This window comes from Hyposmocoma kahamanoa, unplaced genomic scaffold (genome assembly GCF_003589595.1).
Source record: "Hyposmocoma kahamanoa isolate Upper Pololo Valley unplaced genomic scaffold, ASM358959v1 103, whole genome shotgun sequence".
Lineage (NCBI taxonomy): Eukaryota > Metazoa > Arthropoda > Insecta > Lepidoptera > Cosmopterigidae > Hyposmocoma > Hyposmocoma kahamanoa.
In genome coordinates, this window is record NW_020653344.1 from 3065109 (window position 1) to 3090258 (window position 25150).

Here is a 25150-nt window from a genome sequence, read left to right on the forward strand (position 1 = left end):
TTTTTCAAGAAGAGTTGTCTCAAAGACTTAAAAAAAAAATAGTATATAGATAGATTACTTAACTAGTTAGTTATTAACTAGTTAGTGGTTATATTTATTGAACATATATTTAATTTTAAATTGATATTAATTTATTATTAGGTATGTGAAATTACTGCACTAGTTTGTAATTGTTATTAATACAAAGATCGAACACCCAGAAAAAAATCCTCCGATTCGGCCGGATTTGAACCGACGTCTTTCAACATATCCTGCCAGACGCTATACCAACTAAGCCTCGGAATGAACCAGCGTGTGTGCACGTCAGCGCGGGTTTTCAACGCGGTGAGACGTGTTTTGTAATTGAAATTGATTTTTATTTCTAGAAATGGGTACAAAAGACTTTAATACGAATTTATTCGTAGACGAAGTAGAGAAACGTCCTGCAATATGGAATATGATAAGTAAGGATTATTCGAATAAGATTTTAAGGAGAAAGGCTTGTGAAGAAGTTATTGAGTTGATATTGAGTATTATTATTATTATTACGAAGTATTGGGTAAGTGTGTACCGAACTTGCACTTATGCAGTGACAACGCGCGCTCAACGCCCGAAAAACGCCCGCCATGTGTACCATTCAAAAACCTAACGGTTGTCATGTGAACATACCCTTAGAGAGTTACTACATTTTTACATTTTCCTTCTGACACGAAGAAATTAATATAAATTACTCGATCTCGATTCATGTTGCAAAATTGTAACAAATAGCGCTTTCATAAAACTCAAGGTTTCTTAATGGTGGTATATCAATTTGCTTAATATATCATCTGAGCAAGGTGATACGTCAATTTTATAGAATTAAGTTGGCTAATTACTATTTTTATTTATACTCAAAGCTTTCAAATACTGTCGTTAATTAAATATTAATTTTAGGTTAATGTCACAAAGCCTTGTGTGAACCTTATTTGGAGATATCAGTGGATCTACTCGCGTTCTCGTTCGATATACCGGACCAAACAATTACTGTCAAATAAATAATACTCGAGCAAATTTAAAGACTATGTCAAGGATGAAGCGTCATTCGTATCATGTACCTTTGTATGTGATCGATTGTTTCGGACGGATGTCAGACGGAAAATGGAAGTAACCTCGCAGCTCCAAGTCGAAATGATTTGAGGATATAAGTATTAAATGATTAGTAATATTGAAATGAGAACAAAGTATATTTTACCTAAAAGCTTATGCAAATAATGAGAATTCATATATTAAAATTGACTAAATTATGTTACGACTTTAAGTATCAAAATACATCGAAACTGAAATACAAACTTGCGAATTCAATAAAAGAGTTTAAATAGAATTTTTATACAAAATAAATGAATAAATAACGGATGAAATCCATGATAATTTGTAACATTTGTTAACCAAAGTAATTCAAGACTCAGTGGGCTTTTAAAGAGTTTATCAAGTGGTGGATAGAAACACACCGTGCGCCTGGTGGTAAGCGACATGCCTGTCCATGACAGTTGCAGTGCCACTCAGAGCTTTAAATCGCAAAGTTCTTAGGGGTACTGCCACTGCGCCCGTCACTCTTAGACATAACGATAAGTCCCAAGTGCCTGTAATTCCACCAGCACCCTCCTAAGACGGAACGCAGTAATAAAATATCATAATTTGTTTTAAATAATTGCACTCTTCTTTATCGATTTAACAAGATTTGTCCAGAAGCTATGTTTTGTAAAATGTTCAAAATAATAGAACAGTAGGTATGCCACAAAATGTAGGTCTTTGTAAAGTGATTTAGTGTCGTTAGAGAACGATGATTGAAAGCCTGGATATACCTTATCTACCTCGCATAACATACATCATATCCCGTATTGACCGACCGTTTACAAACCATAGTCATAATTGCATAATGTAACTGGGCTCGTATTCAATGTTGTTACGTAGATGACAGAGAGGGTATACATATCTGTGTGAGCGCTTGTGCGATTCAACAGGTGTGTGGAGGTTGCGTGTGGTATCGATTTGGCGGGAAAACGTGTTAAGCGTGTGATATAATAGGAGAAATGTATACTCCACTAAATGGTATTAGTTTTTTGCACTAATATTTTAAGGACTTTCAAGACGGATGAGTCCTACAGCCCCGCAAGTTAGATTCCTCTATAGCCCATTTGACATATGATGGAAACTGTGACATTTCAAATTTTTACGTTGTATGTATTATTATTTTTATAAAAACAAACAATATTTGTTTCAATTGTAATTTCAAGTAAAATTATAAAGGTAAAAATAAATTACCCCTACTATTTGTTTTTTTTTTACATATAATACACAAATGCTTGGCCAAAATCTCACTTGATGTTAAGCGACGATGGTACCGACGATGGAACGCGTTTGCCTCAAAAATGCCTACTCACTCTAGCCTTGAATAGCCCCAAATTGTACTTTTCGGGAAACACAGTATTCCATTCCTTTATAGTACGCATGAGAAAGCAAAACGCTTAGTGCGAATAGGTGGTATATCAACGACACAAGGATGGAGTGTTCCGGACCTTTTAGTCGACCGAAGGAGGAACGGGAAGGGTGGAACTAAAACGAACGAAACGAAAACTTTCCGCGCACATTCCCCGAAATTTATCCGACTTGATACGTAAAACGGAATATTTATCCATAAAGATTTACACCATAGAATCGATAAATCGAATCGGTTATTGTGCAAGTCGCGCCAAAACTGTGTTATAAACCTTGTATGCTTTTCTTTTGTTTTAGGCTTTGTGAGATGTTTTTATCATAGAATAAATTGTTCTCTTTTTTTAGTTGTTGTTGATTTTTTAATTTGTTGTGTATTTTTTTAATAACTTGATAACACGTTAATAGTCATGTTACAAAACTTTCTCCATAAGATTTTTAAATCGATTTTTTTCATTCCATTTTACATCGCTACATCCCTAGAAACTTCGAATCTCTACCGTCACGGTACCCGTGCCATGTAAAATGGACACCTTCGAGAACACAACAATCGAAAAATTCACTCAATTAGAAGTTATTGGTCGTAATTATTTTTTATATTCTTAAGTGGGTGATAGTTGTACGAGGTTAATAATCGCGGTTTTAAAGTTTGCGTTCTTACTCAGCTCGACGTCGGCGATACACGACAGATTAGCTTATAATGTTACACGATGTCCTCCACGGAGGAGGTCTTGTGTTATTTGGGAATAATATCATATCACATTTTGAAAACTAAAAAAGAAGACAAAATCGGCGAGTGTGGGTGAAGAACTGGCTTACGAAAAGAGAGCATTTATCACATGTAAATTTAGTAAGAGAGTTAAGTGAAGAAAAGGAAGACTTTCGTAATTATTTAAGAATGTCCGAGTCGTTGTACGAACTCGAACTCATGCACTTAGTTACACCTATAGTAGCTAAACAAAATACCTGCATGAGAGAAGCTATTTCATTTGAAACAAAATGGCGGCTCGTGACTCGCGACGCTGACAGACATGCGAGCCGAGGCGGGCTACGAGCACGATTTCAAACATGTTTGATCGCTGATGGACTTGTGCGGCAGTTTTAAAATTCGCGTACTTAGGGTGACATATGAGTGAAAAAGGTCGTCGAGCCACAAGAACGCGTATTTACTCGTAAGTCTATCACCCACTTTAACGCTGTTGCAAAAAAGATTATCATTGAGTTCATTAAATAATGCTAATTTAATGGTCTTGGTAGATAATCATAAATTCTAAAATTTGTACGACTGAATGGTACGTGGCGCAAATTACGCTTATGACCTAAGTGGAATTTATAATACAATGCTGTTATTCATCAATTTATCTTAAACATTTTTAGGGAGAAAAACAATAAGGTCCTACGGGTTCCAGGCTACTCTAAAATTATTAGTAATCAGGCTGAAGATGAACTGGCAAAGACATAGACCCCTTCACCGGCTTCTCAAACAGTGCGGCAAAGCTCATCCTAAGAAACCAGAGCACACATGCCTTTCGAGACCCCGACTGCAGATCAATGGTCTTGAATAAAATAGCTAGTTGTTCTAAACATTTTTTTTTAATTTATCAATTAGGATCATGTAGGGTAGGACTACGATTAAGATACGGACTTTTTAATAAGAGTTTTTTCTGGAAGAACAAAATGAGGACTCAGTGTGTTCTTGACTTGGCACCAGAGGCTGACAGTCGCAATAAAGTGCGCCATGCGCAGCCAGTGGAATGTCTATCGATAAGTGGCTTCATCAGGGCTGTGTTATCAACTAATATGCGTCCCATGATGCTTCCCGCTGTTGTGCACAGATTCGGGGGAAAGGTATAAAACACACAGCTGGTTCACTACTGTCGGGTGTCAAATAACAATATTCGAATATTTTCTTATATCTTCGGTATACAGCGTTTCTAACTGTGGTTTCCACGATTTTAGGTCACTTAATAAATCCAAAATACTCAATTTTTTAATTTCCAGAAAAAACTCTCTAATCGAATAGAGTAGACTATGGGACTAGTAAAGTTTCTCTGTCGAAACGCTGGTTTGTTTGAAGAAACAAATGTACGTGATTTAAATCCGAAAAAAATATTGTTTTCTCCGAACGAATTTCATATTTCGCGATCTCGAGTATCTCTCTAGAAAAACGAAAATATTTATTAAGTAGGAGAAAACAATTTGTTTCTTTTAAGCCCCTTATTAGAACAACAATACGCCGAAGCAGACACTTTAATAATTTCAGTACAGAGCAAAAGTTAAACCTCAAAAGTTCTGGGAATTACATCTATTGGCAGGTTTTATTGAAATCGGTTACCGGAAAGTACGCCAAACCAGATTGATCCCCTAGTTAGCCACCCTTAGACGTGGAATATTTTCTTCAAATTTAAATTGAACCACTATTGGGGTACCCTCTTTTCGACAAAAGAAGAATCATCAAAACTGGTACACAAATACCGGAGTTATCTGTGGAGGTGGCTGTTCACGCATGAAGATGCATTTTTATAAAAGCGCCTAAATTTTATTATAAGGAGCAATTAGTTAATGGTTGATTTTGCTATTCTCCAATTCCAGGCGCTTTTCTCTGTCAATATACTTTAAGTAGAGAGAACCGGTTTTTATTATCTTCTGTGTCAAGTTCCGTATAGTGGCGAACTAGGGGATGAATCCGGATTTGCGCACTTTCCGGTAACCGATTTTGATAAAACTTGGCAAATAGATATAATTCCACGTACTTTTGAGGTCGGTTTTTTTAGTACTCTGTACTGAGATTATTCAAATTCGGTAGCACCCTCTGGACTGTATCAACGCCACACCAATTGCTTCCGAGGCATCTACCACCCCCGAAAACTACAGCGCCTACTTTGGGCGGTAGACATCACTTTTGGTAACTATGCACCAGACCATACAAATTGTTATTTTATTGACGTCGTCGTTCTATATAACAATAAGTCAAAGTAAATATGGTAATAATAGTAGATAAAATATGCAAGTTTTGTTGCTTTACGATCTTCTATAAAATCAACAGTAACCTGAAATAGCTTTGAATTTTATTATTAGCATCTACTTTTATACAGAGTGTTTTATAATTGGGAAAGTATGGGGAAATCTATAACTGTAAGAGATGCAGGGAAACTGTCTTTGGAACCATTAAGTTTTATTTTTGGGATAACATTTTTGCTTGAGTTGTCCATATAGTTGAGCGGCGATGAATCCCTTTTTTTTGGCTAAAATTCTTTGCTTGATTTTTTAACTCCAGTGTAGAAAGTAAAAATTTACTTTAAGTAAAATTTTATGTAGGTATATGGTGAATTATAGATGAAATAAATACCTTAGTATCTATGGAAAAAAAACGTGTTGAATACACGTTTCAATAAATCGCCTAATTGTAGTTAAATTATTATACAAATGTGCCTTTAGAAAACGTAGCAATTACAAAGTGGTAACCCTACGTTGTTGCAATAGCGGTTATAACCCGCACACTTCCCCCATAATTGAAAAGCTGGGTGTTACATTTTAATCATCATTTCAGATAAAAATTGCAACAAAGAATAGCAAGGTTGGTTGGTTTGCTATTAAAAATGTTATATAGCAAGTTCAGATGGTAAAATACAAAAATCTACCTACCTTTACACGTGTATAACATGACAGTGTGGGTGTAATTTGATTGTCTACGTATTAGTACAAACTGCCTACTCGTGTTATTGAAAAAAAGAAGTTTCAAATCTTTTTATATCACGGCGCCACAGATATTTTTTTGTAATTAGGCATAAGCACACAGACTCGTTTTCAGCAGCGAGACTCAGTTTACTAAATAAAGAACATATTTCAATTATCGCTATATGCAATTGACAAAATATTTTACTAGTATGAATTTTTTTATGAAATCAAACTTACAAAGTATAAGGAAATTAGAAACACGTTTTAACAAGCAGTACTGCTGTCTTATGTCTGCTTGGGAATTTTCATTAGACAAAATACTGGATCCCAAACTGGTATAGTGAAACTGTATTTGTTTTTAACCAACTAAAAAAAGGAGGAGGTTTTCAATTCGACAGTATTTTTTTTGTATGTAACATACATGCACACGGCACGCGATAACTTATGAACCGATTTTAACGATTCTTTTCTATTGGAAAGAAGGTACCTCGGTGTTGGTCCGATTTAAATTTGAAGAAAATATTCCTTTAAGGGTGGCAAATCAGGGGATGAATCCGGTTTCGCGCACTTTCCGGTAACCGATTTCAATAAAACTTGGTTGAAATGAAATGAAACTATGCTATTAAGTAATTATTAAGTTTAATGAGTTTCACGATATTTTACTAGCGTGATACTTATTTATTTTTTGTGAAATTGCTCCACCAGTACCTGGCTGAGTGAAGAAATAGATTTCTCACAGATGGCGCTACAGCAAAAAAGTGGTTAAAAGCCAAAAACTAAATATAGATTTCTGTTAATGCTGTAGTCGAGGTCTTGCGTTTGGGTATAGTGTATTACATATCATACTCTGATCATTGCGTCCCAACGGAACCCAAGTTAGTAGTTATGCAGAAATACAAAAACAATCCGTATACCAAGCTTGAGCAGATGTTTGACTGCTCAAATCTCCGAGAACAGACGTAGTGCAAATGCATGTTACGCAAGGTCAAATTCGATCATGTGCTAAGATTGCCTCTTTTCCAGCAGGCACAATGTCCTTGTGTCCTTGGCAGCACGGTCGAAACAAACTTTAGTCGCTCTTCTTTCACACCTCTGCTGAGGCTGGACGGCTGGCTGACTCGTACGGTGGAAGAGAAGGTGAATAATTTCGCCTCACTCTTTGCAGAGCATTCGCGTCTGGATTTCGCAGGGTACCTACCACCTACTTTACCTCAGGCTGCAATATTCACATAGAAAAATTAGTAGGTAAGGTCTGCTGTTCCGTTCCGTAGATTATGAGAGCGTCTGGCACAAGTATTTTGCTCAATATGTATTATTATAATGAAACCTTACAAGATCGAACACAGCTTAGTTGAATAAGAGTGGTGGCCCCAGCTTGGTAACAGATACTGGTTTGAATTCAGTCAGATCGAAGAAAGAAGGAAAGAAGAAAAACTTCCTCCATCTTTGTATTAATAATAATAAGTGTTATAAATTAAGTATATTAAATGACTAGGTTTTCTATATAATATCTGAATCACGTTATTTACCGGAATGCCTCTATGCATTCAGTTTGTTTAAAAAGAATTGTTACATTTTTAAGTGCCTTGAATGTCACGATGTTTTACTATCATGATATTAATTTTTTTTTGTGAAATTCCTCTACTGTTTGGTTGTTAGATCGAAACATTAAGAAACATTCATTTGATCGGGCTGGATTCGAACCCGCGCGTTTAGATAAGTAATCCGTGGCAGATGCTCCGCCAATTAAGCCACGGAACGAACCACCAGACCTTACGAATTTTACTGTGTGCTTTGTTGCAAATCTTTATTTTTATTTTTTAACGATTTTTTTGAAGTAGCGCCATCTGTGAGAAATTTGTTTCTTCACTCAGAGGGGTACTTTTACCATTGGTGAATAAAGATGTCACCTTAATAATTGTATATTTTATGTTTGTTGAAGAATTAAAGAAATAATTGTTAACCTATCGAATTACTTAAATAGTTCGCACAAATACGGCGTATCTCATAAATCAATGTAAATCCATACATCGTGTCTACTGCCAGCCTGTTATAGATATTTTTTTCAGAATAAAACCCAATCCGGGTACAGAATCTTGTAACAAAATTATTAAACGAAAATTTCTCCAGCCTTATATAATGCTGCATTACCATAAGCTTGCCTATCCAGGCCTTTAATTCTATGGGATATAGATTACATTCAGACATTGTTAACACTTTATGCCATATATTAGTTGGTGTGGCGACTGTATTTATATGATTTTTTTTTATATTATCAAGTGATGGAACGAACAAGTCGTGCGCCTGATGGCAAGCTACACGCCTGTCCATTACAGTTGCAATGACACTCAGAGCTTTGAATCGCAAAGTTGCACACTCAACTGCCTTCGTGGCTGAACGGTTACCGACTGCCACACGAATGTCCCAGGTTCGGTTCCCGGGCCGGGACAAATATTTGTATGGCCTACATTTATTTCTCTCGTGAGTTTGGGTGTAATTTGTGGTTAAAAGTTGAAATTTACACTGCCACTGCGCACGTCACCTTGTGAGACTTAATTTGAAAATCCCATATGCCTGTAATTTCACCAACACCCTTACCCTTAAAAAACTGGGACGCAGTAATGCTGAAATTAGTTTGAAATAGGTAATACACTTTTCAGTAACAGTAGACCTACTTGGGAAATAATTCGATCGAGTATGTTTTTAAACCGTTTTCTTAGTGTAATGAAGAATATTTGTAACATATCAGACTATGGTCGGTTACTCTAATTGTTGATATACGTTACAAGAAAAATATTTTTATTCTAGAAGGTAAAGAACTAAAGTTTTAGAAGTAAAGTGTTAGAAGAACTTTTCCGAAAGTTCCGAGTATCGTTTTGTATTCCTTATTCTAACCATTACAATTCAGGTCACTTACAAATTAAGGGTCAGCTGATATTATTTCCCCAATAAGTTAGAGCGTAAGCGCGTATCGAATCCGAGACTACACATATCTAGAAAACTCTGACCCACTTAAGATGTCGCTTGTGCACTAAGTCCTATTCAAATCCGAAAAAATACGAATATCGCTTGTACACTTAGTGGTAAAATATTCCCTGTGACATTTCGGACCGTTATTTCTAGTATTCGGAACGAATAAGAGTCGGATGCAGTACACAAACGCATTTATTATTTCGAGAAATGCTGCGACAGACCAGCCAAAACCACGTCTTGCTACAGACGGTAGACCGTAATCGACACTATTGGTTTTTATTAATTGTACTAAAATTGATTCGAAGCAACGTGACATGGTCACGTGCGGTCCACGTTGCGGTTTGCGGTCGGCAGTATTGAAAAGTGGCAATACAAAAGACTAATCCTTCGAGAGCAGTGGACTCAGAATTGTCGTTGATCCGACGGAAATTGTATCGGATAGATATAAAATCTCCGGCCTTGATGGTAACAAGCAGGTCATTTACAACCGTTATATTATTATGAATTATTTATAACACGATAGGGCTTTCAAATCTAACAGTCGGTTGTTGAATTTTTAATGAAATTATCCTAAAAAGTCACGTAGTGTCTCTACACTATCAATCTTGCACACTTTAGTTCGTTTTCGAAGGACGGCGATTCCGTGGCCGGTTACCAGACACCAGATTGCGCCACACGTAGCTGACAAATGCAAGTCGTATGGATTAGTTGTTTACATTTTATATTATATTATATGGATGATACAATATCGTAAGATACAATGTTGTAGTGGCCATAGTTGCCTGATTCAAGTTGCAAACTACATCCTGATACACACACTACACCCTACACGTAAATTACACCCAAACTCACGAGATAAATAAATGTAGGAAAGATAACTATTTTTCGGCCCGGGAATCGAACTGATACCTCTGCGAGGCAGATCAGCATGGTAACTGTTCCACCACAGAGGCGTAAGTAGCGACTTTTTACAGATACGGTCTTTTTTTAAATAATTTGTACGAAATGTTTTGTTTTTTGTTACTTACCCCAACATGGTGTCCATCAACGAAAAGCTGCGGCACCAATATCTGGTCACAATTCATTCTGTCTCTTATCTCATCCTGGTATTCGGTACTCATGAAAATGTCTCTTTCTTCGTACTTCACCAGCAGATTTCTAAGGATTTTTTTGACCAGGACACAGCGCTGATATGTGCCACGAACGATGCCCATCGTCGTTGTATAGATTACGACTTTGCCAGCGTCTTTTTCTTTGTAACTCTGTGATAGAAAGAAAAAGAAGGTAAATATATATTTTTTAATTCAAATGCAAATATATCGCACTGCTATACAATAGTGTTGTAATTCAAAATATGTGGCATTCAAGATTCATTCCCGTAAAATTGTATTATCCACACTTGAATAAAACTATCGTTAGAATATTTTAAGAAACAAGTAAAAAATATCTAGTTAGCTCAAAATGAGGCAATCTCTATGTGAGCTAGTTCTAGAAAAAACAGTCCTTACTTAAATAAGGTATATAATTATTTTGTCACTTTTATTTTTAAGTAAGTATATTTTGCAAGTTTAATTGTCTGTTATAAACTTTAACCTACACGTCAGATTTAATGATCTTTCACTGGAAGTGACTAATTCGTTTTTCATCGATTCTAATAAAATGCACTTTTTTAGTTAATACACTATTTATTAACAGTGCGATATTATTAGATACCGTACATTAAACCGAATACTGTCGTAATATGAAAAGGTAGCCTAATGATTTAACCTACTGCTTCTCAAATCGAGGCCATAGGTTCGAATTCGGGCCCACCTCTGAGTTTTTCGAAATTTATGTGCGAAATATAATTAGAAATTTTCCATAAGCTTTTCGGTGAAGAAAAAACATCGTTACGAAACCTGCACGTCGAAGAAGGTTCACAACCCTAGTATGTTGAACTATGGCCTAAATCCCCTGAGACCCGTGCCCAGCAATGGGACGTTTAAATAGACACAGACATATTTTTATTGGCATAATGTAACAACACAAAACCACACAAAAAACAGTTTATATATAAATAATTATTTGACATGTAATTAAAATTAAAGTAAACTTATAAACTAAATAGTCTGGTATGGTCTGTGTTGCAGCGTCATGCCAACAAGGGACTTAAGTCAGCATGTGCTGCAGTAACATGCCACAGCGCTGGTTTTCAGCTGGTTTTAAATGGGTTGATGATGAAACGAGAACATAAATTTATTGCTCCTATTCAGAAATTTTTGACTTTCAAATCGTGTTTTCTCAAGAATAACATTTTGAATATTTGGTTTCATGTTGTATACCCAAATTAAAACTTGTATACATGGCATCAAAAACATCTCTTTCAGCCAATCTAAAGATATCGTAGAAATTTCCACTATACAATTTCAATATGGTTTCAACGTAACAATTATAATATTATTATAGTTGAAGACACAAAAGATTCTTTTGGAAAATTCGTGCAAAGAAAACAGGCGCCATCTTTTGTTACGTAGCGGAACTGTAACAACTTCGAAAAACAAAGGAGCGTATTAGTTCATCTACGCGCTAATAGATGACACTTAACTTGTTTGTATGAATTGGGAAAGAAAATTCTCGCTGACAGCGATATTATCTCGATTTCGCAAAATGTTGTATTCCGTGTTTACACAAAATGTTACTAAAGTAAAAATGATCATGGTGTTTTTAGAGATGTTACGTAGAAATATTTTTATACAAAGACCCTTCATAAATAAATAAGTTTGAAATAAATAGCTAATTGTCACTAAATATACTGATGGGTAGTAATTTCTGTGTTAAAAGTTGAATTGATATCAACTTTTTGCTATAAATTTATCTCGTCAAACAGCTTCGCTTGCGACATTCCGATCTTCTGCCCCGAAGGCTGTCGGAAGGTCGACTTATTTCTATACTAATTTATATACTAAGAAGGTCCCTGTGCGGGCTTACTTACACAGGTTATAGGGCCCTTTACGTATAACCAAGAGGTTGGTTGGGAGTGTCACTATAAACAAAACTGATGTAAAACGATGGGGCTGTTCGCTTGCCTATATTATGGTTTATGTGTTTTGTGGATAAATACATGACTTTTTTTAATGTGACTGAGGTGCCCCAACACAGTCCATGCGGTACTTGCCGTTGTGCCTTTGTGCTAATACAAGTACGAGAGAAGATCTATACGTGGAAACAGAGAACGTAGTCAAGGTGGCAACATTCAAAGTCAACGAAGTACTAAAATAAGAGAAGCACAATAAGAAGAAGAAGGGTGACCTGATGTCTGGTATAGAATGAAGACAAGCTAAAAAATATATAACACATATACTCTGCCCCGCACTACAGAAACCCTGTATCGCGCCTGTCATATGGACACATATTTAGACAACCACAAATTACACCCAGATTCACGAGCGAAATAAGGATCTATGCGTAGCAGACCAGTATGGTGACATTTGTCTACTGAGGGAGTTTGTTACCTTACTCAGGCTAAGAGGGATGAAAAGAGCAAAAAAGGGTATACTCTAATATATATCACAATAGTAATGTTTGAAATAGAAATAATATGAAATATAAATGCAGCCTTAGAAAAATGCGACTAGTAATTAGTAAAATACAGTCAATGTTACTCAATAGGCCGATTTTTTGTAAAGCTTTTTGCACACGCATACAATGCGGCATACATTTGCATTGACTGGCGTCTGTCACCAAGTTGTTAACAGTCACACAGTATTGGCAAGCGGCTGGCAATGGCAAGCGCTTGGCAAATCCATTTTGTTCGCCAACCGCAACTTTTCTTGGACATTCGATACTTGCGCAATTTCCTCGTTTTTACATTATTAACAGTTGTATTAGGTAATTTTTATGCGCGTATGATTTAAATTTGCATACGTATACAGCAAGAGTGAGGTTTTAATGTAGCTTGAAAAATTCTGTATGAAATTTTCTAGTTTCTTTTGTCTCTATAAGAGTTAAATAAATAATTACCATAATCGAGGCTATCAGCGCGAAAGTGGTGTAACCCACATTTAATTTTTTTCTTCAATATAGCTTTAAATTAAATTAAAAAACATAATTATTATATATTTATATAATATAAATATTAGACAACATGACATAAGTTGCTCTGATTCCAAAGTAAGTAATTACAGCACTTGAATTATGGAAATTAGACACAACAGCGGTACCATAAACACTCAGACTCGAGACGTAGAAAAGTTAGTTTTTCTACATCGATCCAGCCGGGGATCGAACCCGGGACCTCAGAGATGGTGATAAAAATGTTCTGCAAGTCACTCGTCACACCTCAATTTTAAGCCAAGTCTATTGGAAATGAAACTATTTTTTTGGGTATAAAATCAAGTATAACTTTTTGCTTCATAAATAGATATTGGACTGGAGTAAATATTTATAATATGTAGCTGGCTGAAACAGAACAATGACAGTGTATTTAGATGAAGAGAGCTACAATTAGGTCGAATTAAAAGAAATATAATATGACGGTATGACTACGAATCCCGACATGAAAAACCCTCGAAAAACACATACAGTGTTATCACCTATAACGAACTATGACGTTAAAGGAAAATATCATTACTAAAAACTGGACATTCATTTACAACTTTGGTTTATTTAAGGGGTATCGATCAAGCTAAAAGCGTGTTGGTACCTGCATCTCAGAACAGGTTTTCAGATTTGGGTGAATACAGTTATGGTTAGAATACACTTTGTTAACATCCTTTGGCCATACTTAATGTACGTTTTATATGGGGTAACAGGTTTGATGCTAAAGCTTGCTGAAGATACCATATAAAATACGTTTATTATAGATACTATAGATGATCAAGCGTGCTCACAGGTGGAGTTCAACTTTCGACTGGCCTTACACATTGGTCCACTTCGTATGCAGTGAGCACGCTATTTACCAACCTATGTACAATAAATGTTATTTGAAATCGTGGCACTATTTATTAATTTCTTGAATGCACATAGTAGTATATTAACCAGTGATTATCAAGTAATGAATGACCCGTGATCAGGTCAGTGACTGGACAGACCGTAGCGACTAAATGGCCTTAAGCAGTGTTGTGCGTCAATAATAAAACTATTGATAGCTTATCGATACCATGTTTCATGCAATTGACGTTGAGTAATTGTATAATTGCTTGCACGGTACCCGACGAACCACTATAATACGTCTCGTCATTTCCACTTGTCTCTATGTATTTGACGTGTATTGAATGAACGTAATTTGTAAAACGCTTATCAAGCTATATGCTATCGGGTTTTATCTGAAGGATAAATTCGTAATGAAAATATTCACATAGAGAACCAAAGTTATCGACATAGCTTGTAGAGTAAGAAAGCTGATGGCAGTGGGCCGGCCATATCATTTTTGTTTATAATATCTGGTGACGGGACGAACAAGTCGTGCGCCGGATGGTAAGCTACACGCCTGTCCATAACATTGCTGTGCAGAGCTTTAAATCCGCAAAGATCTGAAGGGCACTGACACTGCGCCCGACACCCTGGGACATAAGTTGTCAAGTCCCATGTGCCTGTAAGTTCACTAGCACCCTTACCTTTCAAAACCGGAACACAGTAACGCTAACATTACTGCTTGGCGGCAGTACTTCCCTCGACGAACTCTTTCACAAGGAGCTCTACTACTACAAATATATATATATATATATATTATATATATATATATATATATATATATATATATATATGTTGAAGAACCGATAACCGATGGGGAAAAAATGTAGTGACGATCTGAAAAAAGCTGCTAGCAGGATTGCTTCTAGCTGAGGATACGTTGAAATGGCCGACGTTTGTATACGCCTCTGTCCAACAGCGGACTACAATTATAAACCGATGATGCTGATGATGATAAAGCGTTCGTCAAATTTACAACTATTTTGTCAATATTGATAGCATACATTGTATAGCACAAGTAATACCTATGAGCAGCAATCTACTTAGTCACTCGATGTGATAAAATCTGTTTCTTTTTCTAGCTCAGTATTCAGTAACGCGTTGTAGTACTAAACAGATCGTCCACAATCAGTTGTTAGATCACCAACATAAGTAAGTTGCGCTTGTTAGTAAGTTTTAACGATGTTATCATTTCGAATGATAATCGATTTAAATTCTATTTTAAGAGGTCGACTGTCGGTAGTCAAATTATCGATAGTAGAGTTTTGCAACACTAACATTAATGTTAATTCCAGTATATTCGATAGACCACAACACGGTTCGTTAGACCGCAGCTATTATGGTTCTTTACCGTCTTATGAGTAGAATGATAACCGTTTAAATAAAGATGGAGGATTTTTTAACAGATTTTTTCTGGTTAAGTAAAAGGCATGTCTGCTGCCTCCAAGGCCGAACGGTTGCCATGCCGGACTGCCACACATAGGTCCCAGGTTCGATTCCCGGGCTGGGAGAAATATTTATATGGCCTACATTTATTTCTCTCATGAATTTGTGTGTAATTTGTGGTTGTCTATGTGGACACACACACCATTTATGGCACCCGCGACACAGGGTTTCCCTAGTTCGGGGCTATGTTGAGTGTGTGCGCTATTATTATTATTTCGAAAAGAATCCTTCAAAACACGGGAACTTGGTGACTGTTACTAATAGTGATCGAATACTGTTTTAAATAAAATTTTCTTCTGTCTTCTTCTTGTCCTTATCCCACGCTAGGTGGGGTAGGCACAACATGTATTTTTCTTCCACTCTCCCCTATCAGCCGTCATTTTTATACTCACGCCTTTCTTATCCATGTCATCTTTCACACAATCCATCCATCTTTTCTTTGGCCTTCCTTTCCCCTTAAATTTTATATTTCTGTAAAATTGGTTAAAAACAAGATATGTTGTAATCGTTCATCTCTGATGAATTAAAAGCAACCAAAGGCTTTCATCGGCGTCTACTTAAGATTGAAATGTCGCAACGATGTGGTAACCGCGGTTAACTGTGCGCTCTTAATGGCATGCGCAGGTGTGTGACACCTGAACGGTTATGTATCGACAGATACATATGTTTATAGAATCAATGGTGTACGTAAGCAATTGTACGTCTACGAAAACACCAAGCCACATCTGCAACTACTACGAAAAAATTTGTCGATTACTTTTTTATGATTAAGGATATGTTAGGAAAGTTTTAAAATTCACATACCGTCGTCTTAGAGTAAAACCCTGGCATAAGCGTTTTCACATAGTTCGTTTTTACCGATTTTTGTGGAAGAAAAAATTATAAACTTCTTGCCATAATATATTATTAAAGTAATATAGTATCTAAAAGAGCTATAATTAACTAATTGAAATGCTAACTACAAGAACTATTGCATTAACTACATTTTACACCACATTTTTAAATCCGTCCTGAAAAATACATAAAAATCACGACGAAAAATCAGTCTAAGACGACGATATATATAATTAGTTCCATGAAATTCGTATTATTTTTAACCTATTTCAAAAAAGAAGGGAGATTCTCTGTTGGACTGTATTTTTTTTGTGTTCGTATGTTACGCTGTTACTACGACATTTGTGAACCGATTACAATGATTCTAGTTTTGTTGGCAAGGGGATACTTTAATAGTGGCTACATTCAAATTTAAAGAAAATATTCCACTTCTAAGGGTAATAAATTAGTGAATCCGAGTTATTAGATTTCACCCATTTTCCGTTCACCGATATCAATAAAAATTGGCAAATAGATGAAGTTCCACAAACTTTTGCGGTAAGTTTTTTTTAAATAAAAAGTTATCATTATTATGAATGCATGCCTTTAATCTGTTTTCATAGGGTGCTGGTGAAATTACAGGTACATGGGACTTGTCAACTTATGTTTCAAGGTGATGGTGCCCCTTAGATCTTTCCGATTTAAAGTTCAGGAAGTTCAGGAATGACACTGCAACTGCTCCATGATATACAACCAATGTCTTTAGAATCTATTATAGGCATTTTGGAGGCTTTAGAATCTCTCTCATATTCCTCATATAGTAGCAGTAGAGCTCCTTGTAATGTGAGTATTACTGCGTTTCGGTGCTGGTGAAATTACAAGCCCATGAGACTTGTCAACTTATGCCTCAGATAAACAAGGCCAACGATATGTGTTCGCCTAGTTAAAACCTATTCACTCTAGCCTTGAACAGCCCTGAAATATATCCGAAATACATACAATATATATACATTATATCGTTCGACCGGTGAGTTGTTACAAATTACCTCTAAGGAAAGGGTTAAGGGCGTACTCCGTTATGCTAGCTGTACTTCAATTGTTAATTTCCAGTGTAAGCTGAGACACGATGAGATTAGAGGCCATTGCAAAACGAGACTTGTCAAGATCTGTTTATACTGGTAGTGTATAGCGAGTTGTGTGGTCTCGCGTACCTAAATTCATAGATTAGTTGTAGAGTCTATAGAGGGATATTCCTTACAGACAGGCGTTAAGGAACTTTAATATATATAAATGTAAATCGCTTTACACGAACTTCTTAGCATGTTCTTTGTGGATAGTCTGATAAACGAGACGATTTCAATTCAGAAAACCGATTTAGAACTCTTCGATATTTTAACCGAATCATTCGTACTCGGATATCGTACTCGAATCGAAGGGCGCTTTCCGAGTTATTCAAAACATTCCGAGTTAAACGTTCGAGTCCGATTAGGCAACGATATCGTTATCCAACAGCGTATACGGAGTTAGTCGGTGAAATAGATTATAAGAAAAATGAAGATTCTTTTATATAAATTTCTAAGACTTTAAAGGCCTAAATATGGGAATGCATTAGTCTTGTATTAAAATAAATTAATACAATTTCTATATTACATTCTTGCTTTGTAAACAATAGGACGTTGGATAACTTTCATTCGATAACTGTGTTCTGAATAATGTCTGTAGCCTTTGCCGGTAGAGAAGTTGTGTACGGGTGTGACGGGTATGGGTAAGTACGGGTGTGACGTCATTTCGGTTCGGTTTCGAATACGACAGTTTGACGTTCGATTCGGGTGTTGTGAATTTAAATGAAAAGAAATTGGTCGACGGCTGAGGTATCGTAAGGTTCTGAATCGACCCCTTTGTTAGGTATTGCACGTACGTCTACATTTTTTTTTTGAATTTTACTTATTTGTGCAGTCTCTATTATTATTACATGTAGGTATAAGTAGAATACATTTCTGCCTTCCTAGTCATAACTAACGACAACGTAAGTTTTGCGATTTTGATACCTGAAATTTTAAATTGATATTGCTTAACAATAAAATTTCAGTTTTAATGTTAGGCATAAATGACTTAACCACTAATTTCAGATATGTTAATAACCCAATTTCTTTAAAAAATGTTGACTGCGTTGTTATGATAAAGAGATAAGATTTACTTAAATTTCAAGGAAGTATATGGAGTCGATGATACCTTGCTCTGAAATCCGGGAATTATTGTATTGTATTTAGTTCTATATATTTGATATGTAACTAAAAATTGCTATTTATTATTTGGAAGAAAAGTTTTATTTTATTTCATTTATGAAAGGACTTATACATTCACGGAATATGTATTAGACTTTCCTAGAAACTTAAATAATTATATTATATTAATAATTATATATATATATATATATTAATTTTCAATATGACATCTCATTAAGTAGGTACACGAGTAAAAGTCATCTATACGTGTCAGCGCAAACATGCCTGACTGCAGAAACGTGGCAGCCTCAACAACATCCGAAAGCCATTGTTGTACTACACACTCGTAGGGCGCTGATGGTCTTAAGCATAATTATAGTCGGTCAAAGGCTGTACGTGTAGAAAACTAGGCAGTACGGTTTTAAAAAGCAGGATTTTTACTTGTATGAGAGACTACGGGCTCGACGGCAAGACCAGGGTACAGCGGGCGTACTCCGGGCCAAGCCCTCCGCTAGTGATACGCCTTTGCGTCTCTGGTGGACCCGGACTTGGGTATGGACTCGCTGGGGTTTGTTGTTAGTAACACCCGGTTGGGTGTAAGTCTCGTATGCAGCTAGCGTGTCTTAGCAGCGGTCTAGTTGCGGGCCTGAAGCGAGGAGACGCGCGGGGCACGTGAGTTACCCTTTAAGTTGGAAGCTTTGTCCGGACATTGTTGCAGGACACTGCGACTGGCATCTCCGGCACTAGCCCGGAGAGCTAGTAGAGGATAAGCTAGATATCCCCCATTCCCTCCAGTCGCTTAGGTTTTTGGGAACTGGCGAGACGTCGTTTTTCGGTGTCGGAAAGTGAGCATGCCTTACAGCTCCGCCACCAATGAGGAGATTTGATAGTGGACTCAGTTAGTTGTGCAATGCGCAACGGGAAGTGAGCGTGTCTACAGCTCCGGTACCTATCTGGAAAATACCCTCCCTGGGTACTGTACGTGCACCCGGGGCGGCTCACCTGAGGCACTAGCCTTTCGAAGAACCGGATGAAGTCTAGTGACAGAGGTCTGTGACAACCCTGTACACTAGCTGATCTGGGGTCAGAACCTGAACTTGTAAGGTTCCTGTGCGAGCACAGGTCATAGTGCCCTTAATATTATGTATAGTATAGTAGTAATAATATCTCCAGAAGTTCTTGTTTCTAAAAACGTTAATGTACCATACTTTTATTTTGCACTAAACTACCAACAATTATAGATCTAAAGTAAAATCGTAAAAGGAATTTTGTAACAAGTAATAACCATTACATAAGTCAATTAAAACAAATGACTGTGCCTCGCATTTTGGTACAGGAAGTTATAATTTACCAAATGTTTATATTGCATAATACATCAAATCACTTAAAGTTTACTTAAATTGAAAGTCACTATGATGTACCGATCTATTTTATCTATTTATATAAAATGTTCCTCAACAGGTTTTATAAACTTGATTATAGTTTCACGTTGTTTTCGTCGCTTGTTAAAACTCAGCAAGATAAGTGATTTATAGCCTAGGTACTGTGATATCTCATAAAGTAAGACTAACTGTGTAGTACTCTTATCACAGTAGCAACAAATACAATTGTGATTAAAATGAGAAAGTAAGATGGCGGCGTGACCCGTGAAGGGCCGTAAATTGCACAGGTTGCGAACTCGGGCGAGATGACGATGATGTAATTGAGAATCCGTGAGATGAGTTGAATGCAAAAGTGTAAATGCAATGCGCCCATGTTATGTCTGACTCTTGCATAGGTCTAATAATTGGCCCTAATTGAAATTTGATCCCTGTCACAGGGTGCCGTGTTTAGCTTTTCTGTGACTACGTTAAGGCATTAGATCAAGTAGCTATCAGCCTTTGGATCTCCCTGTTTTGGGTAATTTTTCATTTTAAAAGAGTATTCAATTTTTATGTTTTATTTTTGTTAAAAGTTGTATCTCCTTGGTTTGAACTGTCTTGGTAATTATTAATCAGATTAAAAATAATAACCAAAAATAAAAATTAACCCAGGTTACTCAAAATGAAGAAATATAGAAAAGTTATTTTTGTAAACCGGCCCTATCGTTAACGGAATCGGGGACCTCAGCGTCGAGCGCTGGAATGCTAACGGCTAAGCTACCGAGGTCAACAAAATAGAAACTTAGTTTTGCATAAACTTTCATAAGCAATTTTTATGCAGGTTAATATTCAAATAGTTACGTTGCACGCAAACTGTAACTTGTATAGAAATTGGTTTCAAACAATCGGAACGTGCCCTTAGGAGACTTTTCGTTTACATTGTCACAACATTGATTCATAATTGTACTTATCGTTTTTTTTATTGCTATGCACTTGATATTTGATTTCGTTTCAAATGTCAGCCACTATACCTTGACCGAATTTAGATTATAAATCGATTTTTACGTTTAATTTACATATTTGAATGGTAGTTTCAAATGTGAAATAATAGCAATAAATACGACAGATAATCACACCAACTAATTGTTCGTAGACTAGGAAAGTCCATATACCACGAGATAACGATTTGGGTATCCAAAATATTCTGGATCAGAATCAATTTAGAATTTTATCTAAGTAATTTTACCAAAAATCGAATAAAATTAAAACCACTTGTGTATCACAAGACTTGAACAGAGTACAAAGGGAATACCGAAAACATTCAATAGTCAATTGAATAATTTATTATTTATAATTTAGAAAATGATGAAGGTAATTTGTCTGACCCGATCCAAACAGTTGATTATATTATTTATAATTCGAATTTATTGACAACTACAAATTAATTTAAGCTAATGAAAGCAAGAGTTATATGTAGGTATCCTATATTTGCGCCCAATACATGAAGGATAAATTCGATCAATTGTTAAATCATTCAAAAGTTTTTGTTGACGCTGGTATCAAAAATTGCAAATCATAAAATCCAGTGTTCACCTTATTGTACTGCCACTAGTTCACAGTAATCAATGTTATATTACAAAAGGGTGAATTTTCTGGTGTAATGAAGCTATTAATAATAAAACTTTTATTTAAAAAAATTGCCAAACATTTTTCAGAATGTTAATTAGTGCTAAAGCTCTTCTTTCAAAATCTCGACACAATAGTCAACAGAATCGCGAAGCTTTGGGATAAGAATCATATGCATATATACATTGCCAGTTTTAATTTGGAATTTAACTTAAAATACAATATTACACTGTTCTTGAACATGTTTTAGACTTTTGACTGTGTTGTACACTCGATTTTGCTAGAACAACTGGCTATTATTAGTATATGAGTTGCAGCAAACGACTTAATATACCTGTGAGATAGAAAACACATTATGTGCACGACTATGTTAGAACAGAAACAGTAAATGTGTGTAAGAGGTAAGATAAATATACGTAAGCAACATTGGAATTGCCACAGGGAAGCATATTAGGTCCTATACTGTTTGTAATATGCTCGTGATGAAGTAACAATAATAAATAAATAAAAATGTATTTATTTACTATATACTCAAATTTTATACATATCGTAGATGAGGTTTTCCCATTTAAGCAAATCAAGCAAATTTATGCTTGTGTTGGTACAATAATATTAACTAATAACCGAAAAAACTAAAAGGAATTCAAATTTCACATCACAATGCTGAAATTTTCTTATAACTTTGGCTTTAATTACTTAATAAGAAATTTATCTAAAACAAACATGTTCTGTAAGTAATTGTAAAGAAGTGAACTTGAATTTGCTCATAAGTTGTGAAAATGATGTCATTGATGAGGTGAGCCACATTGAAATTATAGGGATTACTATAGATAAAAACTTAAATTGCAAACAACACATCGAAAAAGTAAACAAAAAAATGTATGGGTTGTTATGCTCTATCCGTATTGGTCGAAGTAGCATCGGTTGAAGTTGCTATAAACACGTACAGTAATAACGTATTCTTTGCTGTTGCACGGTGATGTTATTCGGGATAATTCTGTTACATCCACTAAGTTTTTTTGTAACGATTTTAACTACTGTCTTTTTGTGATCACTTAATTTTTTATATGATACGGTTAATGTTGATTGGCTCGAGCGGCAGGGACACTGGCATTATTTTAGAATTTGTTTTTTTACAAACGAAATTGCAGCCATTTGAAAAACGTATACATGTATTGTGTTTTATTTAGTTCAGTTGATATAAAAAAAAATCATTGGTATATATATATATAAAGTACTTATTGAATATAGCGGTTTTCTTGTAAAATTTCGAGGTAAGTTTGTGTTGTTTTTTCTATTGTGAAATTTTTTAGGAATAGTGTTTTCAGACTGTATGTTAGTAATCAGTGTATATCTACCATTATACTATATATTTTTTCCAGTGTGATTGATTCACCATTTTCACTGATATGCGGAAGCAACCAAAGCCATTTAAGGTTGTATTGGCTCTTAAAGCTTAAAGGGTATTATAAAGTTTTCCCAATAAAAATATATTTACAAGAAACATTCTTTCGTAACAAAATCCAGCATTCACATAGTTTTTTTGCATTCAGATTTCGTCAAGCCACTTTCCTTTGCGATTACTTACTTGCAATTTTTACTCATTCAACCCAAAGGTACAAAATGCCGTATTAATATCTAATTGAAGTTACTATTACACAGATGGAATGCTACGATCTGGCAATGTCAAGAACCCTGGCCAGGTTCTAACGAGACCAAAAATGTTACAATATGGAGAATCAAAGATGGCCGCCAGACAAAATTAAGTTTGCTGAATCTCTGCAACTATCGGTGATGTACGGGTGGTATCTTCTGAATTATTTTAGGTTACTAATTTACGCAACCACACCAACTACCTGCTCTCTCTCTCACCCTAACCAACCCAAGCAAAGAAAATTATCTTCTGAAATATTACGTTCAACTCCCAATTTGTCATCAGACCCAAAGAAAGGCGTCGTCGGCGCAACGCGCGCCATCTAGTCTCTTAATATATTACTGCATTACAGATTTTGACCTACAGTTCGATTACATGATAATTTCCAGTATTGTTAACCTATTATCGGAGTTATCATATTAATTTACAGCGCGAGTGTTGCGGGCTGTAAGGGGCGACCCCCACACCTCACCTTCTAAAATCTATTGAAATATCTCGCCTTAAGTATAACAGCCAGCGTGTCCAACCACTAAGCAAGTGAGGTCGTCAAAGACTTATCAGTCTTTTTTTGTAATTAAAATTTAATTGCTTACCAAGAAAGGCTAGAAACCCGGAACATGAAGATAATGATCCGTAATTCAAGCGAGTAAAGATCTATAATACTTAGGTTACTTTTTATAGTATTAGTGTACAATGTAGTTACTTGTGTGGGAATCGATCTCATTATATCCACTATAGTGCTTAATTAAACTTCAGTAATTAAGTATCTTATTTTTATAATGCGGAAAAAAGTTTATCACAATTGAAGCTATCAGCGCAAAAGTTTTGTAACCGACATCGATTTTATAAATAAATTAATAAAATAAACACCCTGTATTGCAGTGCCACGGACACACACATAGACCACAAATTACACCCTAACTCACGAGAGAAATAAATGTAGGACATGCAAATATTTCTCCCAGTCCAGGAATCAAACCCGAGACCACTGCGTGGCAGTTCAGCATGGCAACCGTTCGGCCACGGAGGCAGTTACCAATATTACAAAGCCATTTTTTTTGTAATAATTTTCAACTGGAATCGAACTTAGGAGTTTCTCGTTGCTGCTGCGCCATGAAATTATAGCTACAGTTCTATAAATAGTACCTAAATCTTGTAAGACTTCTTAAAAATCAATCAACATAAAGACGGAACAAAAAAAGACGTGAAGAAAAAAGCCAGTCAGTTTAACCAGTATAACCTGGCGAGTTAACTGTACCGATCGGTAAACATGAACGGTCACGATCCTGCTATGCGACCTTGCCTCGGTTGGTTCCGCACTTCAACGAGTGAAGTATGGATTTATAACGTAGACATATATACGATACGATATTATGCAGTTCTAAGGATGGTAACGCATTTTATCTAATGTATATATGTATTCTAAAATTTTGAGTCGCGACGCGAGGAGGTTTTTTCACTACTGGTATTCTGAAGGTAACCTTAAATTATGCGACGACGCGATGTTGCCACCTGAGGAAGTAGATGCGTTGCATATATTCTAAAATTAAGGACGTTAAATTATACGACGACGTGACGTCGCGATACGAGGAGGTAGATGTGTTGTAGGTGTTTTAAAATTAAGAACGTTAAACTGTACGACGTTACGACGTTCGGTCGACCGGAGGAGGTAGATGCCTTATCTGTATTCTCATCCACAGCTTTCTCTTTCTGTTTTTTATTATCAGGTTCCTTACAACTATATTCTTCACGTACACTTTTAAATAAAACAACTAAGACATGTACATTAATAATGCTCGAAAGTAGCCTTGTGATCGATTCGCTACCCGTTAATGACAAGTCCTGAATGCCCCTTGTACCGTCGCTGTAGGCACCATTTTTATTTTTTAATCAATCGTACTCAAGTCTATTTTCTATTATAATAGTTGCTTTGTAGTAACCATATCAATTGTCTGATCTTAAACTAGGAAATT

The 25150-nt window shown here is 35.9% G+C and overlaps 1 protein-coding gene across 1 annotated transcript in view; it reads right to left on the reverse strand.

The window, feature by feature from the left end:
- The window catches only part of LOC113238343 (glutaredoxin domain-containing cysteine-rich protein CG31559-like), a 152401-nt gene that overhangs the window by 36401 nt on the left and 90850 nt on the right, over positions 1–25150 (reverse strand). The window contains exon 3 of the mRNA XM_026475187.1: positions 10131–10364. Within this exon, the coding sequence (XP_026330972.1) occupies positions 10131–10364 (234 nt within the window). The remainder of the gene's footprint in view (positions 1–10130; positions 10365–25150) is intronic.